Source organism: Aquila chrysaetos, chromosome 22 (assembly GCF_900496995.4).
Source record: "Aquila chrysaetos chrysaetos chromosome 22, bAquChr1.4, whole genome shotgun sequence".
Lineage (NCBI taxonomy): Eukaryota > Metazoa > Chordata > Aves > Accipitriformes > Accipitridae > Aquila > Aquila chrysaetos.
Genome location: NC_044025.1, coordinates 1,868,906 through 1,890,669, shown reverse-complemented (window position 1 = coordinate 1,890,669; position 21,764 = coordinate 1,868,906). Strand labels below are relative to the sequence as shown.

General features: G+C 59.7%; 1 protein-coding gene and 1 long non-coding RNA gene across 3 annotated transcripts in view; one reads left to right on the top strand and one right to left on the bottom strand.

Moving 5' to 3' along the window:
* Window positions 1–14,422, bottom strand: part of PCDH1 (protocadherin 1) — a 56,795-nt gene extending 42,373 nt beyond the window's left edge. Inside the window, exons 1-3 of one of the 2 annotated variants that reach the window (XM_029997866.2) lie at window positions 14,073–14,422; window positions 7,434–8,248; window positions 3,637–5,829 (exon numbers count right to left, since the gene is read on the bottom strand). In XM_029997866.2, the coding sequence (XP_029853726.1) occupies window positions 3,637–5,829; window positions 7,434–8,248; window positions 14,073–14,136 (3,072 nt within the window). In that variant the 5' untranslated portion in view covers window positions 14,137–14,422. The remainder of the gene's footprint in view (window positions 1–3,636; window positions 5,830–7,433; window positions 8,249–14,072) is intronic. The other variant, XM_029997865.2, reaches the window with a different exon arrangement.
* A 156-nt stretch (window positions 14,423–14,578) lies between these two features.
* Window positions 14,579–17,282, top strand: LOC115334402. Its single transcript, XR_005931165.1, has 2 exons — window positions 14,579–14,666; window positions 15,082–17,282. It is a non-coding gene; the product is annotated as an uncharacterized LOC115334402 (long non-coding RNA).
* The last annotated feature ends 4,482 nt before the right edge of the window (window positions 17,283–21,764 follow it).

Sequence of the window (21,764 nt, the reverse complement as noted above, 5' to 3'; positions counted from 1 at the left end):
GCCCCCTCTTGCGCTCCTCAACTCCCACAAGCACCCCATTGATGCTCACAAGCTGCTGTGCATTCATAGCTGTTTTACAGAGCCCAGCCACTCCTCCCAGCACTGTTAGGGCTCAGCCCCCGCACCGGAGCCCCCGGGACCTCACCGACACACTCCCTCATTCAGTCTCTGCACGTCAGAGCCAAATCTGAACCAAGTGCAATTGATCCCGGGAGCAGGAGCTGATTTTGCAGTGCCTGGGAACTGCTCCCAGCACAGTGTCTTTCTGAAACTGGGGAAAAACAGGGCAGGTCCCCCATGAACCCTCAGCTCCATCTGCAGCTCGTTGCTGGATCCATTTATCAGCTCATTCCACGTGAACGACCTTGAGAAAATCCACTGACCCAGGACGGTAGGAGACTTTCCCAGACATCTGCCAACACCTAAACCTGCAATTTATGGAGACTCTAAGCTAAATTCTAAAACAAGACAATTTCATTTCTGTCCATTACAGTTACAATATTCCTCTTATCCCCCCCCCCGCAGAGAGTAATTAATACTGCACCATGCTCTTGAGCCTGCAGGCAGGTGCAGGCACCTCTGCTGAGCTTGCAGTAGCATGCTGAAGTTAACACCACTCCAGCCACCTTCTCAGATGGTGGGGGGCTGTAAGGACCCGGGGCAGTCTTGGGTTTGTACATCCAGGAAAGTATGTAGCATAGCCCTCCTGGTATAAAAAAGCCCTAAATGATGGAGCCTGGGAGACGGGCAGAAGAAAGAGATGCTCCCCACGCCAGCATCTGAGAGGTTGCGTTCTCACCCCACGTTCATCAAAGAGCTGCCGAGGACAAGGAAGGAAGGGAAACTTCTCTCAGAAAGTTCCCAAAGGGAAGCAGATAGCAACACTGAGCCAAGCCCCCAGACTGCCCTGCCCAGCCCTGCAGGAACTAGTTATTTAGGTGGTTGCTGGTGTCTCCTTTCCTCCTCTGCAGCCATTGCATCTCCCCGCAGGTCCCCGCTCTGCCTGCCTAGGAGGCCCAGACACTTCCTGGACGGTTCAAGATAAAACCTTATGCTGTTAGCAAAACAAACTAGGAGGCTGTGAGAGCCAAGGCTGGCACAGGGATGAAACCACCGAAGCCAGAACCACTGGTTTCCCCAGATGATCTAATCTCTTGCAGAGCCAGAGCTCCTCTTCTCCAGCAGCCTGGTGCAGCCGGTTGGAGCCCCTGGGGAAGAGGTGAAGCTGGCGTGATGGGTGCAGGGATGTCTGCCCCAGTTTGAAAGAAAAACCATGAGAAAGAGGAAGAGGTGGCCCTGGAGGGTGTCCCTGAGATGTGATGCTTGGCTGGAGGGAGGGGGCTGTAGGACGGCCCCATCCAGGGCCTGGGGAAGGGGTGCTGTGCTGCTCCTGCCTAGCAGGATCCATCCTCTCTCCAACCCGCTGGAGACAAGAGCCTGAGCGAGCCCCGTGGCAGCAGCATCGCCCCCAACCTGCCTGCCAGGAGGGGCACAGCCATTTTTATGGGGAGCATGGCCGCCTGGCTCCATCTCCCTCCCGCAGCCCCACCGCCACCAGCAAGCCTGCCTGGGAGGACCTCTCCTTCACTGCAAGGGTGCCCATTGCATCCCAGGGTGGGGGGGAGCACCTTGCTTTGGGTGCTTCCCCCTGGCACTGCTGACGCACTGAGACTCCATCTGCAACCACGTGCGTCCTCATTCCAGCACTGCAGCGGGCGAGTTGCAGGCATCTTCCAGCCCTCACCGGCAGGATTTGGGTCATGCTAGCCAGGCATCGCGTGGCAGGGTTCTGCTCCTCCATGCACTGGCTTTGGAACATGGGTGGGTCTCAAAAGGACGTGGGTATGAACCAGGAGAAGCTATGGAGGGGGATGTTGGGGTGGAAGAAAGCTGGGCTGGCTGGTCCGTGGCTCAGACTGCCTCCACATCCACACATGTACATGTGTGTGTATGTACATGCACGCGTTGTGAACCAGGTCCTGGAGGAAGCTGTCTCCTTAGAGGGCCAGGCAGTGACTAGAGATGGGAGTTGTCAGTCTGGGGAGGGGGGCTCAGTACCATGAGGCCTCTGGACTGGCCATGCTGGGGCACGGTGGAGGGCTTGTTGGAGATGGCTGGCCCACGTGAGCATCACTTCTGGGCGCTGCGGGGCCCGGGTGCTCCGGTGGCCGAGGACATGGAAAAGATGCCTGGGAAATTGCTGGGAGCAAGAGCATCTTCAGGGGCAGTAGGGAAAATAAGGCACAACCGGTCAAAAATAGAAAACTTTATTGAATTCAAATCCAACAGGGCAGTTGAGCTCAGCCCCACGGCAGGAGCCCAGCCTGCCGCTCACTGGGATACAAAGAAGGGAGCAGGGGTCTCCACAGGGCACAGAGGGTACAGCACAGTGGGGGAGTGGGTTTTCCTCACTCACAGGACCGCAGGAAGAAGGCAAAGCCACAGGCACTCATCCCCCCTCTCCCTCCCTAGCTACTTAAGGATAGACCCGACAGGCGCCAAAGCAGAAACGTGGTGCAAGCTAACTAGCCAGACAGCCCAAGGAAAGAGGGTCCTGCAAGCTCCAGGCTCATCCCACGACCTCCTGGGACAGTTCCAAGCTCCAGTGCACACCAGCGAGCAGCCCTTCCCAGTCCGCAGCCAAGACCTACCTCCGCCTTGCCCCGCACGCAGCAGAAACCCCCGGCTGGACCAAGAGCAGCGACCCGACCGCGGCACGCAGCAGAGACCCCGGTGCCCCGCTCCTCCAGCCCTGCGCACGAGACCCAGCCCCAGCCCCAGCCCACGGCCGGACCCGTGCCGCCTGAAGGAAGCGCCCCGGCCGCCGGGATCCGCTCTCCCGCTCCGCAGCGGCTGCAGCGCGGCTGCCGCAGAGCCGTAGCTCCGGGCCCGATGCTCGCGCTAAGGGAAGCCCGGTTTTCACCGCGCCGACTATGGCAGAGGGCCCAAGCCTGGGGGAAGCCAGAGCTTGAGCCTGGGAAAAAGGCAGAGCTTTGCTCCTCCACCCAGCCCCACCTGCCTGGGCAGCCACAGCGGGTGCAAAACTCCCTTTTGGGTGGCTTTGTGCACGGATGCTTAAAAGGTTCAGCCGCACCAGCAGAGCCAGGCTGGCAACAGCGAGGCTAGTGCCTTGCTCACTGCTCCCTGGACAGGGGCAGGGCTGGAAACGGGCTGCCCAGAGCTGTGGCAGGAGCTGGACCAGTCTCTCCTCCCCACAAGTCAGCCCAAGCGGAGGGATGGATGGGAGGGTGGGCATTGCCCTCCTCGGTGCTCTTACAGCTGGTCCCCAAAGGGGACCTGGGCGAGTGGGATTCCCTCCCCAGAGCTCCACATGCAGAGGCACACGCATGCAGCACCCTTCGCATCACCGTCACCCAGGCAGCGCCGCCAGGACCCAGCCCCGGGCGCTCTGACAAGGGGTCTGACAGTTTTTGGACTCCCCCTCCCACCATCCCCATCCCCTCCCCACCCCACAACCAGGCTCAGCGGCTCGGCTCCGGGGTAGTCCTCCGCCAGCCTCCCAGGCCACGCGTGCAGGGCTGGGGGCCAGTCCACGCTCACTCCCAAACCTCTGTCCAGATGGCTCCCCGATGCAGGGGGGGGGGCCGCTGCCGGCCTCAGGATGAGCTCTCCTACCTGCTTGTTGGTGTATTTCTGGGGATTGGTGCGGTAGCTGTAGTCCGAGTACTGCTCGGAGCCCGTCGAGTTGTTGTCCCCGGTGCCAACAAAGGTGTTGGTGGCCGGCAGGTCCTGCACCACTTGGTGCTTCTTGGAGGCAGAAGGCGACTGAGGCTGCAGCTGGATGGAGGGCAGCGGCGAGTTGGAGCGGTAATGGCGACCCAGGTCTGGGCTGCCTGGTGGGTAGTTGAGAGGCAGGTGGATTCGGGGGCTGTCGCTGACAGAGTCATTCATGAGGTTGAACTTGAGCGATTTCTGCAGCCCCGTCTCCTCCTCATCCTCCGTGGGCTTGGGCGGCTTCGGAGACTTGCTCTTCTTCACCTTGCTCTTGCTCTTACCACTCTTGCTGGCCTGCTTGGGTGCATACAGGTCCTTGGTCTCCTTCTTGCCTGCCTGGTAGCCACTCTTGGCCTCCCGCTGCCGGCAGTAGCGCACCAGGACAACCAGCACGATGACCAGGGTGACGGCCACGATGCCAGCAATGACTCCAAAGAGGATGTTGCTTCGCTGCTTGCTGCGCTCGTATTCAGGGTCCCCGGCGATGTCTATGTCGAGCGGTGTATCCAGGCTGTGCCCCACCAGCGTGTCCAGCAGCGTGCGGTTGGCTAGCGTCTCGTTGACGTAGAAGTGCACCAGGGCCGTGCCGTGCCGCGAGGGCTTGCCCTTGTCATTGACACGCACTACCAAGCGGTGCAGGCCATGGTGCTTGCGGAGGATCTCCTTCTCCAGGGTGATGTCTCCACTGTGCGGGGAGATCTGGAAGAGCTCGAAGGGGTTGCCTCCTGTGATGCTGTAGGTCAGCTCTGCGTTGACACCAGAGTCAATGTCCTCCGCCTTGACCTTGCTCACCTGCTGGCCAGGGCTGGTGTGGGGCAGGATGTGTTTGTAGGTGGCATTGGAGGGTGAAGTGATGAAGGGGGCATTATCATTCTCATCCAAGACATTGATGGTCACCCCCACGTAGGCAGACCTGGGAGGATCCCCACCGTCCACTGCCTTGAGTCGGAAAGTGTACGTGCTCTGCTGCTCCCGGTCAAAAGAGATGCTGGAGAGGATGGTGCCGGTGCCATTCTGGATGACAAAATCCCCATTGTCTTGCTCCACCGACAGCTGGATGCGGGCGTTTTCTCCTTTGTCAGCATCGATCACCGTCACCATGCCCACAGGGCTGAGGGGCGGCATGTTCTCCATCACTGAGAAGTTGTAGCCGCTCAGCATGAACTTGGGGTCGTTGTCATTCCTGTCCATGACGTTGATGGCCACAGACGCTGTGCCCTTGAGGCTGGGGCTGCCCTTGTCTGCCGCCACCACCAAGAACTCGTAGCGTTCCCGCTGCTCTCGGTCCAGCACTGCCTTCACCCGGATCTCCCCGGAGTCGGGGTCAATGGTGAAGGAGCCCTTGGAGGAGGGGTCTGTCACCAGGGAGTAAACCAGCTTGGCATTGGAGCCACTGTCAGCATCGCTGGCACTCACCTCCATCACCAGATCGTCGGGCTCATTGTTCTCAGGGAAGGCCACCTCGGTGAAGCTCTGGCTGAAGACAGGCGCATTGTCATTCACGTCCACTACTTGCACCTTCAAAGAGTTGGTGCTGGAGAGGGGCGGGTTCCCCGAGTCCACCGCCACAATCTCAATAGTGTACTCCTTCACCGACTCGTAGTCCAGTGGCGTGGTGGTCTGTAGGAAGTATTTCTTCTTGGTGTCACTCCCTGTTTCACTAGCCTGCCGCAGCTGGAACGGGACATCACCAGCCACCACGCAGGTCACCACGGCGTTTTCACCCTCATCTCGGTCGGACACCTGCACCAGAGCCACTGCTGTCTCTACTGGCACATCCTCCGAGATGTTTGCCATGCCATCCTGGTGGGTGACGAGCCCAATGCCTCGGATTTCTATGGAGGGCGCATTGTCGTTCATGTCCTTGATGGTGACCACCACCTGGGCGCGGGCACTCTTTGGGTTGGCCCCCTTGTCCTTGGCCATGACGGAGAACTTGAGGATGTTGACGTCCTCGCGGTCGATGGGTCCCTGCACGGTGATGAGCCCCGTGGTGCGGTCCAGGCGCAGCAGCCGGCGCACCATGTCTGAGGCTTGGTGGAAGGAGTAGTCAATTTCGGCGTTGGCGCCCTGGTCCGAGTCGTTGGCCTTCACCTGCGGGATGGAGGGAGAAACGGTGAGCAAGAGGGCAAGCCAGTGCGAGCCCCTCCGCAAACCGCCGCACTGCCCACTGCAGCCTCCTCTGGGGATAGCTGGGGGGAAAAAAACAGGATTTCCTCTTCTGGGGCCAAGGACTATGGGGCAAAGAGCCTGGGACCGTCGGAGCAGCTGGGAGCGGCCCTCCGGCACAGAGGCTTTTCTTTGCTCTTCCGGCAAAACCGGCTAGGCCGGTCGGCTGCACTCCTCTCCCGGCCAGCTCCGGCACGCAGGGAATCCTCCGGGAACCCGTGCCTCTTCGACCCAGGCAGCAGCAGCAGGGAGGGACGTCTCCAGCTGTGCCCGCTCTGCAAAACCCTCCCCAAAGAGGGGCTCGAGCAGCTGCCTGGCCGACGTGAGGATGAGGAGGATGGAGGCAAGGATGTGCGGAGCTGCAGCTGCGCCATCCCAGCATTCAGGGATTCAGCCAAGCGGGGACTGGGGCTGCCTAAGCTCTGCACAGCACCAGCCATCCCTGCCCACCCGTCAGGAGCTCTGCATTCACATAAACCTGCCTCTACGCCTATTATTTGCTTTCTAAAGAAGATGAGGTTTGTCTAACATTTGCCTCCCTAATCGGCTCTCCGAGCAGCCTCTTCTCTGCACCATTTGCTGCTCTGCCGTTATCTTGCTCAGCAGATTTGGATGGAGAACGAAAGTTGTTAAATGTAAATTCCACCTTTTACCTCCACTCACAAAAAAGGCGGAAGTCATTTTCCCCCTGAAAGATAAAAGCTGAGCAATGGCAGCAGTGGCGTCTCAGCCCATTCTCCTCCCGGCCGTGCAGCTCCCTTATCTGCTTCCAACTTCCATTCTCTTAACAGTGAAAAATGAATTCTTAAAAAATTCACATCAGAATTAGCAAGCAGATGAGAGCTGGCCGCACTCCGCTTATTAAGATGGCAGCTGCAGATAAACAGATGTCGGCTACTATCATCTCAATGCCCCCTCCAAGCCAAATCCACTGAGATTCATCCCCTCGGGCTCCCCAGTCCAGTTTGCACCGCTGCCTGAGATGGGGCAGAACCCCTGGCCCCTGCAGACAGCAAGGCACCCCTGGAGTCATGGGCAGCCCCCCCAGACGGGCAGTAGGGACGCTGCCTGCCCCCCATCTCTTGTGAGAGCCTGAGTTTCCATGGAGCGGCCAAGGGAATGCAACTTATGAAAGGGTCTATGTCTTGTCTGTGGGCAGCATTGAGACAGGTCTGGCATGAAGCCAGACTCCCCATGGACCTCAGGTCCCAGCCCTCCCCATAACCCAGAGCCTTTCTCCCACATACCCGCCAGCCCTGCTGCTGCCCCTCAGTCGTGTCCTGCAGCCCCCGCTCTGGCTGCACCTTCCCGCGCATCCTTTCCAACCTCGTTTTAGCAGATGTGACATCCCAAGGACCTGCCTGCCTGATGGCCACAGGTGACACTGGGTTCCTATGGCCTGCAACTCTTCTAGGCTCCCTCCTCCTTTGAAGAACCGTGGCAGCAAGCGGTTGTACAAATGCTCCCCAGGCTGTCCCTGCTGCAGCCAGGTAGGAGGGGAGCTGGGGACAAAAAGCCCCTGCACTCACCTGGAGGACAGAGTGCCCCACAGGGCTGTTTTCGGAGAGCTCCGCCTCATACAGGGCCTTCTCGAACTTGGGCGCGTTGTCATTCATGTCCAGGATGGTGATGCGAAGCAGGGCGCTGCTCGCCCGTGGCGGGTTGCCTCCGTCCTGCACCTTAATGGTCAGATCGTAGGAGTCCCACTGCTCCCGGTCCAGGTTCCCCATGACGATCAGCTGCGGCTGCTTCTCATCCTGATCCTCCGCCACCTGCAGCCCGAAGAGCTCCTGCGCCTCCGGACCAGCCGTCAGCTCATAGGAGGCAACGCCATTGGGGCCCGAGTCCCGGTCCATGGCCAGGGGGATGGGGAAGAGCGTCCCGATGTTGGTGTTTTCAGGGATGGAGAGGGTGAGAACGGGCGAGGCGAAGTTGGGGGTGTTGTCATTGATATCAAGCACTTCTATCTGCCCCTCGAGCAGGCGTGGGCTGCTGCTCAAGATCAGGTCAGTGATGGACACTTCGAACTCCAGGAAGCAGGGCTGTCCAGGCAGGAGGTGCTGGCACTCACGCAAGCTCTCCCGGTCGATGGAGGTCTCTGTGGTGTAGATGTCCCCAGTCTTGCCATCCACACGTAGGTACGGGGCCCCCACTTCCAGCTTGTAGAGGTGCCCCACGTCTGGGAAGCCGTAGTCGGAGGCCAGGCTCCCTATGAGGGTGTTGGGGGGTTGTTCCTCCTGCACTTTGTAGACCACACGCGTCCCAGAGACTAGGGCAGGGAGCTGGAAGAGGAGCCACAGGCCCAGGCAGGATGCCAGTGGTTTCATCCTGCGCCGCAGGGGAGCTGCAAGGAGATACAGACACCGGAGGTTAGGCAGCCCCAGGCCCCCGGGGACCGCTCCGCCCCAGCCCACTTCCCTGGCGTACCCTTTTGGGTGCACCCCCTGTGCCATGCAGGACTGCACATGGTCCCAAAGCAGCCCCCCAAAGGGAAGGGGCTTCAGGGGCTCGCCTGGCAGAGCTGGCCCCAGCCATGGTCTCCTGGCAGCCTCCGCAAGCAAGTGCCCGGGAGGACCGGTCCCAGCTTGCAAAGTTCCTGCAACGCCCTGCTTGAGTGAGCAACCCAGTCATTGAAACCTCAGCCCTGGCTTCCTGTCACTTGCAGGAAGCCAATCCTGCCACTGTCCACCCTCTTCATCACCACACAAACTGTAATTAGACCCAACGAGGCACACTAACAGGGTGGACTGCACGCAGCCTGCTGCCAGCAACCCGATGGAGCCGGCCAGGCTCAGAGACAGCTTCTCACCACAGAAACACAGGAGCATTGTGTGCCACGCACTGCAGGGGCACTGCCTGCCACGCACGGCAGGGACACAGAGGCACTGCACGAATCTGCCAGCCCTGCAGAAACAGGAGCACCAAAAGCGGGGCAGGGGCTCTGCCTGCCCTGCAGGGATGCAGGGCTGCCACCCACCCAGCACTGCAGGGACATGGGACACTGCACGGATACAGAGCTACCTCCCATCCGTCACCGCAGGGACACAGGGCACTGCCACGGCGGGGACAGAGCAGCACTGCCCTCCTTGCACTGCCGACACAGCAGCACTGCCAGCCTGGCGCTGCGAGATACGAAGGCACCACCCATCCAGCACTGCAGGGATGCAGGAGCCCCGAGCATCATCCATCCTGCACTGCATGCGAGGCACTGCCATCCGCCTGTGCCCCTCGCAGAAAGAGGGGCATTGCCCACCCTTGTGTTAGAGTGACTCACTGCCCACCCTGCACTGCAGTGCAGACGTACCCCACGGGGCAGAGCCCGTGCCTCCCCGCGGAGCAGCAGCACTGCACAGCCCCAGCACACTGCAATGGTAGCCACAGCATCTCCCCTCTGCTGCACAGTCACTAGGCAACCCCACACCCTGCGCCGGCAAATACTGTTCCCTTCACTCACTGCAGACACACTGTTCCTTCCCATTCCCTCCCACTCCCAGACCGGGACACTGCATGCTCGCACTGGGTGCCCTCCCTGCCCCGCAGGCAGGACCCTGCCAGTGCCAGTGTCCACCCCACCCGCTGCAGAGGCAGTGACAGAAGTACTGCCCCCCCCCCGCATTGCAGAGACACACACTGCACATGCTGCACCGCAGGCACCCAGCCACTGGAAACCTCCTCCCAGTATGCACACACTGCAGAGGCAGTGCCAGGCGCACTGCCAGCCCCACAGAGACTGTCCCCTTCTACGCCAAGCCACATGCCCCGTCACCAAGCCCCTGTCTGCTGCTGTGTTTGGCCACCAGCTTTCCAGTCCCCCGCTTTCCGTTCTGGGAACACACCTTCCTCCTCCAGGGTCCAGGCGCACCCACACAGCTTCTGCCGAGCCGTAAGCATGAAGGGGTGCAGCCCAGCTCACGGGCACCCAGAAAGCTCAGTGGTCAGATGCCCTAAAATCAACAGCCACAAGCATCTGCCATGGCCCCACAGCAGCAACCCTCTCGCCACTCCCATCACTCGCTCTCTCCATACTGTGCACCCAGCCTGTGGGATGGGTGAGCGCTCCTCCACCATCTCCCCTCCATGGTGCCACATAGCAAGTGCTTAATTTCTGGTTACCCTGGCATCATACAGACCCTCAACAAGTGGAGCATCCAGCACTGTCCACCCTGGTACTTCCCGCAAGCCAACAGCTCCCAGACCCTCCACCCCTCCGCTTCCCCACAGACAAGTGCCTCATTGGTGGCACGGAAGAGAGGAGCTCTCCCTCCGCAGGTGAAAATACATCTCTATTTCTAAAGACAAAACTATGGTCCTGAAGCCTAGCTTGACTCTGATCCCTTGTCCTGCAAGCATCCTTCATGCAGAGAAGAGGTATTTCCAACCTTGCTGAGGGCATGCGTAACTGTCCAGACCGGCACTGTGTGCAGATACCTCTGAGATGTACGTCCCCAGGAGGAAGGGAAGAGGCACGCACAGGGCTGAGGATGGAGGAGGTAAGAAGCTGAGCAGAAACACAACACATCTCTGCATCAATACAGGCAAAACCCAGCGATGCGTGTACACGCACACGTGTGTGTCTGCACTCAGTGTGCATGTATCCGTGTGTGCGCTATGAGCATTTGGGTGTATGTGCACCTGCCCGGAGCACGACTATGTGCCTGGAGGAAAAAGTGGACATGCGCACACATGTGCACTAGCCGGGTGTGCAGGCGTGCCACACGTGTGCACGCACTGCGAGGAGCACATCCGTGCCTGCACCGGGAGAGCCTGTGCACCAGACAGGAGTTTGCAACCCTGCACTGAGTGCGTGTGTGTGTGCGCACTGAGCAACGTGTGTGCCTGCGCGGGGGGACCATGTACGCATGCCCCTGTTGCCACCGGGTGTGCATCTGTGTGATGTCACCCCGTGCGGGGGTACTTGCACCGTGCGTGTGTGCGCACCCCGACTGGGTCACACGCATGTCTGCCCGCAGCATGCGTGTGCTCTCACACCAGACCCCAACCCCGCCATGAGATGTCCAATCCCACACTGAGCTTCATCACCCCATTGCCCCGCGCTCCCTTTGGAAATGGCTGTGCAGCAAGGACAGGGAGAAGGGAAAAACGGGCAGCCCCGGCCACTAGGAAGGGGCTCCTGGAGGATGCCCAAGCTGGGAGAGGCACCCACGCCCGCTGCCGGACTGTTTGCACAAGCCTGTTTGCACTAGGCTGGGCTGTGACTGCTGATGATGTAGCGACGTCCTGACTAAGCCTTGGTGTGACGTGAAAGATCGCAGGTAAAGGTGATAGTCCCAAAGGGGTGAGATGCCTCACATGGCCCTGACTAAGCTGGGAGGGAGGACCCCAGGAGCTGGAAATGCCAGGAGCCCTGTGCCAGCCTGGAGGAGGAAGGGAGTCACCCAAGCGTGCCCAGCACCCATGCTTTCTGCTCCAAAAAAGGAGCTGGAGCCTAAACCCAAGCCCAATTCCTGCAGGTGAAGGAAACCTCCAAAACAGGGAGGCTGGAGGAAGAGAGGGGCTGGGAACCCGAGTGGGACCACCGTCCCGCAAGGGACTTGCCGGCAGGCGTGAGGGGCCCCGGGTTCGCCGGGGTAAGGAATCCTGCTTGGCGCCTAGGGGTGCGAATGACACAGCACAGACGTGAGAGCCCGGAGCTGGGCGTGAGGAGGAGGAGGAGGAGGAAGCCTCCACCACTGGGGAAAAGCACGTCTGTGCAGGAGACAGAGGCTTCCCAGGGGCCAGTCCAAGGCATCGGGCTATTTTCCCATGGGATCTAAAGACCATCCCACACTTTCTTCTCAGGTGCCAGGCACCTTTTTCCGACCTGCTGGCAGAGCACAGAGCACTTAAAAATAAAAACCCCTCCCAAAACAACTATTCCTCCGCACACACAATTCTCCCTACGGGGAGAGTGTGAGAGACTGAACCACATGAGAGAGGCGTTAGTCACGCTGCTTAATGCATGACTGGGAAGCTCTCAGAGGACAGTGGCATGCAAAATCCTACAGAATTCAGTCACCCCCCCCCCCAAAAAAAAAACAAGCCCTAATGACAGAGAGGTTATAAAGCACTGAGAATTTAAGCAACTGCTTGAACAAGCCTGTGCTCCCTGTGATTCCCACAGCCCCTTGGCCCCGTTCCATGGAAGGCAGCAGCGCTCCGGGAACGGGCACCAAAGTCCACCCTCTTATTGCTCCCAACGGCTGATTGCGTGGCTGGGAGCCATGCTTACAAGTCTATCCAAACCCTGCACTGAGCACACAAATACTAATCCCGCCCCCCCCCCCCCCCCCAAAGCTCTACTCTGATGCTCGGAGCTGGAGCAACATCCGAGCAAGCAGTAAATGCTAACCACGGGCTCCACTCCATGCGAGGGCCTGAGATCAAGGACCATATTGTCCAAAAAACAGCCACTGGTGTTCAGTCCTGCATCGAAGGCACGGATGGCGTGAATCCTGGGCATTTTGTGGCACGTCCCATGGCTTCCTTCGGCTCCGGCTGCCACTGCAGCTGCTCAGCATTTATGCAGGCTGGGCCCAAGCACCCCGAAGCCAGAGCACCCCGTAACAAGGAACCCCACTTGCTTGGGAACAGCTTTACCCCAAAATCATCTCTTAGTAGCTGCACAGTGATGAAAAGAGGGCGAAGCCTCGGGCCCTCCCTCCTTCTGCCTCCTTCTCCACATCCCTTCCAACTCCAGCAGCCAGCGAGGCAGAGACCTGTCAGAGCCTCCCTAGGGCGGCAGCCCCCATTCTCCCGCTTCGGGGGTCCCCCACAGCCCCTCCGGGGTCCTGCGGGCTCCTGTCCCCTCCTGCCACCATCCCACCCTCCATCCCGGCATGGAGGGAGGTCCTGGGGGAAGGCAAAAACGTGGCAGGCCTGAAACACCCCACCCCGGCAGGGCCGCAGGGAGCCGGCAGCAGCGGGAGCGGCTCTCCTCCGGGACTGCAGCCCGGAGGGGCTGGGGGGGGCCTTGGGGAGGGGGGGGATAGGGAACCCCCTACCTCGCAGGGTGCCGGGGAGAGCCGCGGCTCCCGGCCCCCAGCCGCCCCCGCCGGCTGGGAGGGAGGATTGAGGCCGGGCTCCGCTCCCCGGCCGCTGCGGCCGAGGCTCCCCGGCGCCCGGCGGGGCTGCCCGGGCTGAGGCTCCGGGCACGGAGCGCTCCGCTCCGCCGCTCCCCGGCGAGCCCCGGGGGGGATGAACGGGGCGCCTCCCGCCAGCCCCGCACACACACACGCACACACCCGGGGAAAACACACGGGAGCCGCTCTCCCGGCACCGGCTTCACACTCAGCCTGGCGTACAGGCAGGGAAACGGGGGTTTTCTAAGGCGCAGGCACGCACACCCCGCTGACACACTCACTCGCACGCACACCCCGCTCCTGTAACACACACACACACGCCAACACACACCCCCGCTCCCGGCACACAAACGCAGCCCGCTCCCCGACACGCACGCCACTCCTGTAACCCACACCCCACCGGTACACGCACACATCCGCAGAGACACCCCGCCACGGACACAGGCGTGCAAACCTGCCAGACCCCTTCAGCCCGCTCCTCTCGCACACGCACACGCACACACACACGCACAGCCCCGCTCCCAGCACCCAGCGCTCGCCCCGGCTCCCAGCCGGCTCCCACCGGCAACTTCTCTCGCTCCCACGCACCAGCGCACCCCGAGCCGCGCTCACACCCCGGGCGCACACACCCAGGGGTGCAAGGGGGACGCACACCCAGAACCACCCCCGACAGAAAAAAAAAACCCAAAACCCCCAAAAAAACCCACAAAAACCAACGCACACGCACTCACCCCGACACAGCCGCACACCCACTGCCACCCCACGCCAACCCACGCTGCCCGGATCCGGGCTGTCCCCGCTCCCCGCCGCACAACAAGTGGCAGCGCCGGGCGGTACCGGTAACCGGGAGCCGCCCGCCCAGCCCCGCGCCCCGCTGCCGCCGCCCGCGCAACCCGGCGCGGAGAGGCGCGGAGAGGAGCGGAGGGGGAGCGGGATGCTCGCCAGCGCCTCTCCCGCCGCCGCCCGGCCCCCGGCTCACCCTCCCGCACAGCGGCGGGCTCCCGCCCGGGTCATCCCGCACCGCTCCGCACCGTTCCGCAGCTCTCCGCGGCCGCGGGCGGGGACTCCCGGTCCTGCCGCAGCTCTTACTTGGATGCGGACGGCGCTGCGCTCCGTGCCGGCCCTTTGCGCGCTGATCCAGCGGCGTCTGCATCGCCTCCTCCCCGCCGGGACCGGGCTCCCCCCACCCCCCCGGCTCCTCTCGATCGTTATCCACGGATGAAAACCAAATTAAAAAAAAAAAAAAAAAAAAAAAAGAAAAAGAAAAAAGGGGAGGGGGGGCGAAAAAAAAAAAAAAATGTCCCGTGGGAACCGCCCCCCTCCCCCGGGCCGGGGCTGCGGCTCCTCCGGCGGAGCGGCGGCGGCGGCAGGGCTGGCGGCAGCCCCGGTGGGCAGCTCCGTCCGTGCCCGCCTCCGTCCCTCGGTGTGTGTGAGGATGTGCAAGGGAAGCGCAGCGCAGGCACGGCCCCTTCCCCCCCCCTCCACCCTCCCCCCCCACCTCCTTCCCCGCTGCCTCCGCCTCTCGTCGCCACCACGGGGAGGTGGAGCTCCGGCTCCTTATCAGATCCCCAGCCCAGCCGGGCCGGGACGAGCGGGCATCGGCTGCCGGGCAGAGCCGTCAGCCCGTCGCGCCGCGTACCGCCCGGCTCCGGGCTGCGGGCACGGCGCCAAGCCCCCGAGCCGGTAGAGAAAGGGGGGGGTCCCCCACATCCCCCCTCCGGGAACCCCTCACCCCCGGAGACCCCTTCGCTCACGTGTGGGACGGGTGTCCCCTTTCGCTCCCCTCCCTGTGCTCTTGTTTATTCATTTTTGTTCATTTATTTTTACACCCGGCGCTTCACACCCCCGCAGCCCCGCTGCACGGGGGAAGGGGGCTCGGCCGGCAGTGCACCCCGCTGTGCTAAGGGGACGGCCCCTCCGTGGGAACGAGCCCACCGGGGGGGCTGTGCCCACCCCTCCTCGGATCCCCCCAACTGAGCAGGGCTCCTAGCAGGCTGCAAGCAATGGCTCCTGCAGCCCTGCCCGGGTGAGGCACTGGGTCCTGAAAAAGCAACTGTCCCTTCCCGTCACACCTTGGTGAATCATGCTTTTATTGCAGGGTGTCGGGACTCGGGAGCAGAGAGCACCTGCAAGCTCCCAAAAGCACCTGCATGCTCTTGGCTGCCCTCGCAACGTCTTCACAAGCTGTGCTACCTCAGCTGGGTCCTCACTCGCCTGCTGAGCCCCCGTGGGACCCCAGATGGGTGAGTGCAAGTCCCAGGGGGCCTGGGGACAGTGTGCTCCAGGGGTGCCCCTTCCCTCGATGCCTACACTGGCCTCTGTGCTCCTGCGAGGAGAGCCAGTGCTCCCTGCCAGCGAGCTGGACCTGCAGCCTGGCCCTCCCAAAGGCCTCAACTCTCTCAGATGGAGATGCTGGGGTGGCTCTCGGCACCCTGCTAGGGCCGGGCACCCCACGGGGCTGCAGGGCCCCTCACCAAGCAGCACCCGCCTTCTCAGCCGGTTGCAGTGCAGATTTCTCGCCAGGATGCTGGAAAGTCGCTTTCTGCTTCTCCGCAGCGTGAGGATGGGAGCCTCGCTCTCTCCGCTGAGCTACGCCAACCTGTTGCGCAGCTCTCTTCGCTGCACACATGCTCAGCTCGGCTGCGATGACTGCACCATCTAGAGGCTGCGCCGGCCTGCTCGGAGGAGCCCTGGCTCTGGCTCAGCCCAAATCACCCCACTTTTCCCCCCCGCAAGATGGAAGCTCAGCCCCTGGCAGGGCTTCTTCCTGCTGGGCAGGAGAAAGGAGCTGGAGAGTCATCCCCTCTGAGTGGAAAACCCTGCTCTCCCCCGAGACTTTCCTGTAGCAGGGCCATCTCTGCTCCTACAGGCATGTCGGCTTCTTCGCGTCTGTGTGTTGGTTTTTTTTCTGGGTGTCAATTGTCATGAAGCCAATTTAGCGGAAGATGTGAAGTGAAAAGCCAGGCAAGGTCAAAGCCCACCATGGAAGGGCAGGGAAAGGAGCTGTGGGGTTTGTCAGGGTTTACCCTGCTGATACAGCGTGAGCGGGGATCTGGACGGAGAGAGGGAATTAAACTCTCTGGAGACAGCATAAGATTTAATTTATCAGTCACTGGCAGCCCTCCTGGGAGGGCTGAAGAGCTGTAGCAAAGGGAATAACTGAGGAAGTGACCCTGTGGATCCAAGGCTGTCTGTGGAGCGGTGAAGCCAAACTTAAGAGATCGCTGGTGACCAAAGGTTTCCATTTCGCAAGAGGCACAAGTAGTCAATAGGCAAACTGTGCAGAGAGCAGCTGGGGAAGCTGTGCATGCACAGTTTACTAGATGCCTCCTATTTGTGAGGGACTGGTGCCTGCCATCTGCAGCCTCTGCTTGGGCACGTTTCTGAGAGGCAGGTCCAGGCTCTAAGAGCGTAGGGGAAAAAGAAATGTCCCAGCCTCAGGAGTCACCTCTCTGCAGCCCAGAGGAGCTGCCTGGCAAAACCTTCTGCAGTGCCAGCAGCACCTGACGGCCAGGGGAGCTGGCAGGACGCCGTGTCCAGGCCACCCAAGGCCTGGCATCCCCGGGGTGATTTGTCTGTCTCTACCTTCCTCCTCTGCCCACTGCCTTTGAAAGCAGACGAGCTCCTCCCAGAGTGTTCCTTGCCCTCTGACAGCAAGGAAAACCTGATGCTGGCGTTGCCTTTCCCTGTCCTCCCTCCCTTTGCTTGGGCATTACAGTACGTGTCACCGGTCCTTACCTTGTCTTCGCCATTTCCCAGAAAGCCGGGCCAGTCTAAGCCATGGGAAACCATCAAACTGCAGCTTTGGCTGCAGAGTTACTTCGTGAGACCCTCCAGCTCCTTCCCACCCACCTGCCCCGGTGCTGGCAGTGCCACCGACCCTGGAGATGCTGCTGGAGGCGCTGGCTCGCCCCGCACAGCGGGTACCCCATGCCGGGATGCTCTGGCGTCACGCAGACAGCTGCTTCGTGGTGCCGGTGGGGCCTTGTCAGAAGAACAAAGCCTGCGAGAGAAGAGCATCCAGCTAAATCTCTGGGAAAGCGAGAAGAAAGGGAAACACGGAGAGCAAATGAACCTTACAAGAGAATAAATACCCCCTCCCCAACACACACACGCAGCAACCTGGCTGCCGTCTGCTGCAAGGAGTTCAAAGGCTCTTCTGTTCTCTCTCTCTTATCAGCTCTGGGCTCCGCAGGAGAAGCAGCAGCATGGATTTGGGCAGCAAATGCTAATAACACAGATGTTCTGACAATTTGCTTGTTTCTACAATTAAAAACAAAAAGATCCTCAAAACCCAAATGCAAGGAAATGAGCACATTAAAGAACTTCTCCTCCGCATGCCTACCACGTAATGAAGGGCTGCAGGTTTGCAGGGGAAGGGGCTGAGCGGTTTTGGCCTGATCCGGAGTGTAAGCGGGATGCTGCGGGAGAGGCGCATCCCTCGGACCGCGCTGCGCTGGCAAGCGCAGACGGGAGATGTGCTGGCCATGGGATGCGGGCGGCCGACCCCCACGCTGGGATCGATGGAGGGGCTGAACGGCTTGGATGGTCGCTGCCTGTCTTGCCTGTGGGACTTCGACTTGCTGCCGAATTATTGGGAGATTGGTTTTATTACTATTTTAACTCTTTTTTTAACCTTGTTTTTCTCTCGGCTGCACTTTCACTCACTCATTAATTTTGGTATTTTTCTCACGGTATATAACCCCTGTCACGGCTGCCATGGCAACAGGAGGGAATGTGCTCAGCGCTAAAATATCCTCTCAAAAATAACAAAAATAAGACAACAGAGGCAGCTTCTGTGGGCTGCTGCAAATGCAGATCTGGCCCGGCTTTGTGGTGACGGAGGATGAAAGATCCTGCAAGCCGGGGAAGCCCCTGAGCTCTGGTCCTCCCACGGCTCTCAGCCCACCTCGCATCTCAGGGCCGCACAGGCTCCACCATTGCCACGCTGGAAGCTCCTCCTGGGACAGACCCTTGGGGCTGAGCATCACAGACCTCGTCTAGCCTTGAAAGCTCATCCCCTTCCTCAGGGACCACTGTCCCCAAAATATCACGGCGAATGAGGAGGAAACATGGGTATAAACCAGGAGAAGGGGATGAGGCTATTGCTCAGAGGGTTTTGCTGGTCTCTGGTGGGTTTTTGGTCCACACGTGGATCCCTGGGTTGAGGAACAAATGGTGATGTGAGGTCCCCAGAACCAGGAGCTGCAGCCAGCATGGTGGCATGGATGGCAGGGCTTGTCACACGAACCTGTTGTCTTTTTCTGACAGGATTACTGGTCTGGTTGAGAAAGGCAATTGTGTTGATATAGTACAGTCAGATCTCTCCGAGGCATTTGACTTACTTCCACCTGACATTTTGATTAAAACTTGCATTATAAGGAATTAACAGGGCACATATTAGATGGATTAAAAATGCTTCCCTGGCAGATCTCAGAGGTAGTTGCTAATGGGTAGATATCAGTAAGTAGCGCTATTTCTACCTACCTCCCCCCAGGGACCCATCCTTCGTCCACTGCTATTAAACATTTTTATCAATGATGTAGAAGAAGATATGAAATCTTTGCTGGTAAAGCTTGAAAATGACACCGAGAGTGATGAGACAGAAAGGAATGAGGATGGTTTCATGCTGAATCACCTGGTTAAATGGTCAGGGTGCATTTGAATACAGATAAACACAGGAATATATATATATCTGGAAATGAAGCTTGCATGTTAAGCCTGCAGGCTAGATCTTGGAAAGCAATGACTCTAGGCATGCCTATACAGGGCGGAGATATGAACACTGGCTTTTAACCAGCAACCAACGGAACTCATTTGAAGCCCTCCCAGGACTATCTGCCTCATCCAGTGATGCAGATATTTCCATGGAAGAGGAATTAGGGATCAGCATGAACAGGTACCCCAAAATGAACTTGGTGTGCCCTGCTGTGGGTGTCTCAAAGGGGAGCGCTAGTAAATAGCTCACTGCTGGAGCTCTGTGTCTGGCACCCACACTTGGAGGAAGGCGGGGAAATACCAGGAGAGCTTGAAGAAGCACCGCAGACCTGACCACAGGCTGGAAAGCCAGGCCTAGTGCTGTGATGCTTGTTAAAAAGTATGTTGTCAGGTGATCTGAGGACCTGGCCTCTGTCCTCCCATGAGGAAAAGATAGTGGGGAACCGTTAAATCCCACAGAAAGGTGTAACAGGAACAGGGGTGGAACTGAAGAGAGGCAGATTCAGCCTTGAATTGAAAGCTAGTGTCCTAGTGGTGAAAGCATTTGAAGGTTGGAAGAGCTTTTCTCAGGGAGATGATGGGCTCACAGCATTGCTCAAGCTTTTTTGAAGAGATTAGATCTGCTTTTTAAAAAGAAACCATTTAATCCAGCAACCCTGAGGCTGATGCGCGAATGGCCTGGGGTGGGTGACCTCCCCTGGCCTTGCAGGGGCCCAATTGTCCACCTCATCCCTTTCCTTCACAGGCCGTTGGGAACAGATTGTCTGCAGTGCCCTGCAATTATTCAAGCAATGATTAATCAATCTCTTGCTTCAGGGTTCAGGCGGACTTCTGCAGAGAATGTTTCTCCAATCTCCACCCATCCTCTGCGGCACCAGAGATTTCTTGAAGTAGAAACAGCAGAGCACCAAAAAAATGAAATCCTGCTGGCAAATCGAGCTTTGTTGCTCAAAGCCAGAGCTGATCTTGGGATTCAGACTTGAGAGGAGCTTACTAGAGACTATCAGACTCTCGGAAGCCCATGGGGATGCTCAGCTTCCCCGGGCTGTGAGCCACCCCCAAGGGGCAGCTCCTGCTGTTCCCACCACCATGCCCCATGCCAGGGACTTGGGCTGTGGGGGCCTCCCTCCCATCCCCTGCCTCTGGCACTCTGTTTATTCCCCTAGAGACTCAAATTCTTTCTCCTGGTGCTTAGCGCAGGGGCTCCTGGGCAGGAAGCAGTGACCTGTGCTATGCATGAGGTGTGGGGGCTCCTTTGGCCCCCTTCGCTGCCTCCCCACCCCTGCAGCCCTGGACCTGGCAGGGTGCAGGTCTAGCAGCAGGCACCCTCACCCATGTCCCGGCCGGGACACTGGTGGGTTCATGTCCTGCTAGTGCAGGAACTGCTGAGGGTCTGGCAGAGCTGGCCCAAAGGGAGGAGAGGATGGAAAGGAGCAGGAAGAGGGAAGCTCGCTGGAAGCACACCTTTGCAAGGAGTCAGCTGAATCTACCAGGTCCCTGCTGCTTTCTAAGCTGGCCTCACCTCCTCTGGGGGATCTGCTATCCATACCTCCTCCACAAGGAGAATTACCCCCATTTCCTGCCTTTGTTAGGGTCCAATGGTCTTCTGCTCGTAAGCCCACCTCCAGCCAGCCCCCAGCTGCTGCTGGGTGATGGTCCAGCCCTGGAGAGAGTCTCTGTGAGCAGGCACTGGTGAATGGAGGTTTCCACATCCCCAGAACAGGAGTTGTTGGCTGTCAGAGCAGCCATGACCTCTCCCCACAAGATCCTGCCTTTTGGCTGCAGTCTAAGGGAGGCAGGAGGAAACTCGGGGAGAGGAGACCAGATTAGACCTGCCCTGCCTGGCGTGACTTACATGGGGGACGGGAGACACAACAGCAGGAAACTCGGCTCACGCTCTGACTTGCCCACGGAGACTGGGCTGGGCAGGAGAGAAGCTGCTCTGCGTACGGAGAAAGGGAGAAGCAGGGGTCCCCTCAGCCCCGCTTCTGGCAGGGCAGACGTGTCTCAGGGAGGCCTGGCCAGCCGTGCTGTCAAGTGTGCTTCTGTAGGGCTCAGGGTGGCATCAGGGGCAGGCACCACGGCAGGGAGGGTGCTGGGTACCGACCGTGACGCTGGGACCATGGCGGGGGCAGACAGACCATGCGCATGGACACCAGAAAATGGAGAGCTCAGGGTCAGCATGGACTTGGCAGAAGATGGCAGGGACAGACTGAGAGGTGGGGGCCCAAGGCAAGGTTAGTGGATGGAGACAGCAAAGGAGAAGGGAGGTGGAGGACAGGGACCGACCCCAAGGTGCCATGAGCATCAGCAGGGTAGAAACAAGACCATTGTGGACATGGAAGGCAGGAACAAGCAGCCCTGGCACTGGGACCTCATGGATGGGGGAGACCAGGGCAGCATGGACTGGGAATGGAGAAGCACTGAGGCCATGCGGGCAGTATCTGGTGGGAGGTCAGTGTGCTGCCCGCTGGAGCTGGCACGTGGCCTCCCAGCACCACCAGGTAGGACCACAGGCAGAGGCTTGGGGCCAGCAAGGGGCTGGGGTGGGAGGTGACAGCAGTGGTGGACCTGCACGGCCTTTGTAGTCACTGCCCTGGAGGTTGGAGAGTTGTGTTTGCTCTGACGGGATGATGCTGTCCCTTTATCTCTGCTCTTTGTTTGCTCTGCAATATCCTAGAGCCAACACTCTTCTAGGGCAAAATCCAGAGACACCTGAGTGAGATTCCAAGGGGAATGCAGTGCTAAACGAGTGACAAACAAGCTGGCTCTGCTGTAAAGGCCAACCGAGACCCTCTCACAAGGGGTGCAGTTCCCAGCAGTGGGAGCCCTGCACAGCCAGGCTGGCCACAGTGGCCCTGATCCAGCCCCATGCAGAACTAGCATATCCCCAGGGAGAGAACGAGCCTGAACTGCGAGGCCCGGAGGCCCTGGAGTGTGGGATCCTTGTATCGGGATCTTCACGTGGGGCTGGGGCACATGAGGATGATGGATGTGCCAGGGTGCCTGTGCTGGTGGGGGCATCAGCTGGACCTGGGATTCAGTAGGTGGCATACTGGGGAT